Below are 5,135 nucleotides of genomic sequence, written 5' to 3'. Positions count from 1 at the left end.
GGAAATGGTGTTAGACTTTATATTTTTGGGCTCCAAAATCACTGCAGATGGTGACTGCAGCCATGAAATTAAAAGAATTTAGTCCTTGGAAGAAAAGTTATGACCAAGCTAGATAGCATTTTGAAAAGCAGAGCCATTACTTTGCAAACAAAGGTCCGTCTAGTCAAGGCTATGGTTTTTCCAGTGGTCATATATGAATGTGAGAGTTGGACTGTGAATAAAGCTGAGCGCCAAAGAACTGAGGCTTTTGAACTGTAGTGTTGGAGAAGACTCTTGAGAGTCCCTTGGACTGCAAGGAGATCCAACCACTCCACTCTGAAGGAGATCAGCCCTAGGATTTCTTCGAAGGAATGATGCTAAAGCTGAAACTCAAGTACTTTGGCCACCTCATGTGGAGAGTTGACTCATTGGAAAAGGCTCTGATGCTGGGAGGGATTGGGGGCAGGAGGAGAAGGGGATGACAGAGGATGAGATGGCTGGATGGCATCACTGACTCGATGGACATGAGTCTGACTGAACTCCGGGAGTTGGTGCTGGACAGGGAAGCCTGGCGTGCTGCAATCCATGGGGTCGTAGAGTCGGAACCGGATGAGCGAATGAACTGAACTGAACTGAAGTAAGACACATCAGCTAGGGCCAAAGGTGAGTTGATGTTGGAGGAGAGGTCTAGAGACCACCACCAGGGGAAGACTCTTCCTGCTGGGACATCACAGCCTGTGGAGGGCGATAGAGGAGCCCCTGCCACTTCTGGATCCCAACAATCCCAACTGATGTTCTCCCATTTTCAACCTGTTCGTACACCTGGCCTCTCATTGCTAGTTCGCCTGCCTCTCCCTTTATTCTGCCTCCAGTGTCACCTTTAGTCCAAAGTAAGTGGTTTCTGATGGGAGGGGAGTTTGGGGGAGAATGGGTACATGAATATGAATGGCTGAGTCCCTTTGCTGTTCACCTGAAACTATTACAGCATTGTTAATCGGCTATACTCCAATACAAAATAAAACGTTCTTAGTATGAAAAAAAGTGGTTTCTCCCAGCCTCTCATTCTCTGGTCCCCTCTCCTCCCTTAATCCAGGCTCCAGGCCCCTTCTGTCTCTCTCCTCATCTATCACCTACATCCATCCCTTCCCTGCTGTGCTCAACCACAGAAATGCCAAATTCCTAACACCCAGCTTCATTAATGTGGTCTCCCTCTCTTTCCCTCAAACAAGGTACCTCTGCACTTTAGACCCTCACATGTTCCTGGACCCAGCACTGCTCTGGGGGTGGTTAAATCAGGTCCTCCTGCAGACTCTCATAGATCTGGGTGAGCTCCTCCAACTTCCTCTCCAACTCCCATGCCCGTCGCCTCAGGCTTTCAGCTGATGCTGCCTTTGCACCATCATGCAGGTGAATTGACTCCTTCACCAGGAAGCCCACATCCACCAGAAGGAAGACCCCTGCAGCCGCCAAACCCGCGATCCGGGCTCCTTTGGTAATTGTTAAAGCTGTGGCTTTGAAACCTGTCTCTATATGCTGGATGGCTGGGACTGAGATTCTCCCAGGGCTCATGTAGATGCTTGCATTGGCTGCAGAGCCAGGGTTGGCATTGCCTGTCTCCATGGCATGGGTGTGCATTTCAATGCACTGTACAGCTTTTGTGACTTTCTCTGTTGTGGGAATGCTCTTGAGTACCTCTAGGAGAACCTTCCATTTCTCGATGAAACTTGACATCATGCGACTGGCTTCGGTTTCTGCTGATGACCTATTCACATGTTCGATGATACTGGTGGACACACTGGTAACAGTAGCTGCTGCTCCCAGCCCTATCCCAGTGGCCAAGAGCACCACACTGGCCCCCATTGTCACGGGTGCCAGAGCCAGGCCAACGATGGTCAGAATACCAGACACAGCACCAGTGCTGTGGGCCATCACGTTGGAGATGGTACATCCCTTATGGACCTTCTCAACCTTGTCTGCGAGCTCACGGAACTTGCCTATGAACTCCTCCAGCTGCCGTTTCACCCGGGGGAACTTATTCAGAAACCTCCTCCTGTCCAGCTGCTCTTTGGAGAGTCTTTCTTGGTCCTCCTCAACTAAGACTCTTTTCAATTCGTTCAGATAATTGTGTAGTTCATCCGTGTCTTCCCTGTAACGATGAAGGTAAGGAATTAGAAAGGCAGTTCGCTCCTCTGTAAAATTGGCTCCATAATATCTATTCTACATAAATATAGATATGTTACTATAAATCATTAGAAAAGAATTTTATAAATGTAAAATTTTCTCTTTCAACCTTAAACATGTTTCATGCTTTATAGATGCTCCATCTTGAAATACCTAAACTTGGAATAGGTAAACGAGATCATCTTCGGATACTGGCAACTTAAGAGAGGTATTTGAGAGAATTCCCAGGGGGTCCAGAGGTTTCAACTCTGCGCTCCCATTGCTGGCCTTGACTCAATCCCTGGTTGGGGAATGAGGATCCCACAGGCCATATGGCTCAGCCAAAGAAAAGGTATGTGGTAAAGACATCTCACAGGTGGGTCAACACCACCACTGAAAGAATTTTGGAGTGGGAACTCCACAGGTAAACAAAGACGTGTAGGACTGGAGGACAAAACCCTCATTCAAGGGCCTCAGTGTGTAGTGAGAAGTCTCCCTGCCCTTTGCCCTTGGCTACTGGGAAGTGGCCCCTAAGCCCCTAGAATTCTGGCTGATAAGAGTGTCCTTGCCTGCCTGGGCCTTTGGTCACTGGTCAGTCTGAGAAGGTGACAAGTGACCCAAGGTCTCTGGGTCTCATGGTATCAGTTCTGTCATCCGGTAGAGCTGGGCACTAGGGCACTAGTCTGACTTCCAGGAGGGGCTGGAGATGACAGGTCAGGGTAACTTGGCTTTTAAGCAAGCAGTGTGTCCCTGATGGGCAGTACTCCGTGCATCTTATCACACACAGAATCCAGGTCAGTAACGTGTCCTGAGGACAATGGAAGCTTCATATGTGAAACCTGCCCAGTCTCTGCCCTATGGCTGGTGGGAACTTTTATCCTTCCCTGTAGTAAACTGTAGCTGGGATCATGAAGCTTTCAGTGAGTCCTGTCCATTCTATAGGGAATTCTTGAAGCTGAGAGTTGTTTTGGGGATCCCCTAAATTTGCCATTGAAGTCAAAGTAAGGGCAGTCCTGGTCACTGTGCCCTAACAACTTACAGATTGGCTGTCTCTATGACCTAGAATAATTTAAACCCAAAAACTCGAACTAGAAGGCACCTTATAACCATTTGGTCTGCCATCAGCTGTCTTCTAAGCATTGTGCCCTTGACCTTCTCAGCAGAAGGTCACTGGGTCCACCCACTGCCCCAGTTGACAGGAAACAGAGAGATGTGCTATGAGCCCTGGTTTCCCTTGGACTCTCCAGCTCACCTCACTGACTCCTGACCCATCACCCAGCACTCTCAACTGCTCAGGGGTCACCAATTTAACTCACAATTTACCTGGCGACAGCTTCATTGCCTGCACCCCAAGTCCGTGTGCAACTTTGTGGAACCTCTAAAGATTCACGGGATTTGAGGAAATATCTGTCTGAACAGCTGAGCCTGAGGAGACCGGCACTTACACAGCTGGTGAAGGAAGCGTTTTCCTCTTGGGTGGGGATGCGTGAGGCTCCTCAGAATCCCTCAAATGTCACACAATCACAGCCACTCATTGTGACCCTGGAGGGATTGCTGAGCCACACGGCCTTCCCACTGTCAGGGGGACTCCACCTAGACTAGAAGAGGGTCCCAGATGGAGTGAGAAGCCAGGTCCCAGGCAGGGTGTGCAGACACGGTCACCCAGGGCCCTCTAGTCCAGCATGAGAGGATCCCATCAGGGAGGGAAGAAATTTTTCCCCTCTCCCACTCAGGGGACCTCTGCTAGGGTCACAGTCCCTTCAGTTCTGAGTCTTTAGGGCCCACTCTCTTCACTCTAGTCCTGGTCCTGCTGCCCAAGCCTGCCTACTAGTCCTCAAAACTGGATCTGCTGCTCCACCCTTACCCCTGGGTCTGACCCTGGTGCAGGCCTCCCTGGTCCTTTGGACGAGATGATTGCACTTGGTTCCCCACCTCTGACCCTGCAGTTCACTCTGAGGCCATCACCATAATCCATCAGACTGAATGGCTATTCCCATTGGACACAGGACAGATCTGAGATTCAAAGTCTTAAGCCCACAGGCCCAGTAGTTGGGCAGGGCTAAATCCAGGATCCCACCAGCTCCTCCAGTTCCTCTCTAGCCTCTCTGCTAGAGAGGAACTGTACCAACCCTCCTGTATGGGCCAGGAGGGTTGGTACAGTTCCTAACATGGGGAATAGAAAGACTGTAGGCAGAAGCCCAGGACACAAATGGTGGTGTCACGATTTTCCAACTTGTCCCAAAGGAAATTCTGCTTGGTTTTCCTCACCAGAAAGAAGACCCTTGACCCCTGTCTCTTCCCAACAAGTTTTTTAAATGTTACTATTGATTGAGTAACATTTCTTCCAACAACACAAGAGAAGACTCTACACATAGACGTCACCAGATGGTCAACACCAAAATCAGATTGATTATATTCTTTGCAGCCAAAGATGGAGAAGCTCTATACAGTCAACAAATACAAGACCAGGAGCTGACTGTGGCTCAGATCATGAAATCCGTATTGCCAAATTCAGACTGAAATTGAAGAAAGTAGGGAAAACCACTAGACCATTCAGGTATGACCTAAATCAAATCCCTTATGACTATACAGTGGAAGTGAGAAATAGATTTAAGGGCCTAGATCTGTTAGATAGAGTGCCTGATGAACTATGGAATGAGGTTCATGACATTGGACAGGAGAGAGGGATCAAGACCATCCCCCTGGAAAAGAAATGCAAACAAGCAAAATGGCTGTCTGGGGAGACCTTACAAACAGCTGTGAAAAGAAGAGAAGTGAAAGTCAAAGGAGAAAAGGAAAGATACAAGCATCTGAATGCAGAGTTCCAAAGAATAGCAAGGAGAGATAAGAAACCCCTCCTAAGCAATCAATGCAAAGAAATAGAGGAAAACAACAGAATGGGAAAGACTAGGGATCTCTTCAAGAAAATCAGAGATACCAAGGGAACATTTCATGCAAAGATGGGCTCGATAAAGGACATAAATGGTATGGACCTA

General features: G+C 48.5%; 1 protein-coding gene across 1 annotated transcript in view; it reads right to left on the bottom strand.

Annotated features, from left to right (window-relative positions):
- Positions 1-819: 819 nt before the first annotated feature.
- LOC105002240 (apolipoprotein L3-like) overlaps positions 820-5,135 on the bottom strand; it is an 8,826-nt gene continuing 4,510 nt past the window's right edge. Inside the window, exon 3 of the mRNA XM_010858777.1 lies at positions 820-2,125. Within this exon, the coding sequence (XP_010857079.1) occupies positions 1,267-2,125 (859 nt within the window). The 3' untranslated portion in view covers positions 820-1,266. The remainder of the gene's footprint in view (positions 2,126-5,135) is intronic.

This window comes from Bison bison, unplaced genomic scaffold, assembly GCF_000754665.1.
Source record: "Bison bison bison isolate TAMUID 2011002044 unplaced genomic scaffold, Bison_UMD1.0 scf7180017855361, whole genome shotgun sequence".
Taxonomy (NCBI): Eukaryota; Metazoa; Chordata; class Mammalia; order Artiodactyla; family Bovidae; genus Bison; species Bison bison.
The sequence above is the reverse complement of the archived record's forward strand: the minus strand, read 5'-3'. Positions and strand labels throughout refer to the sequence as shown.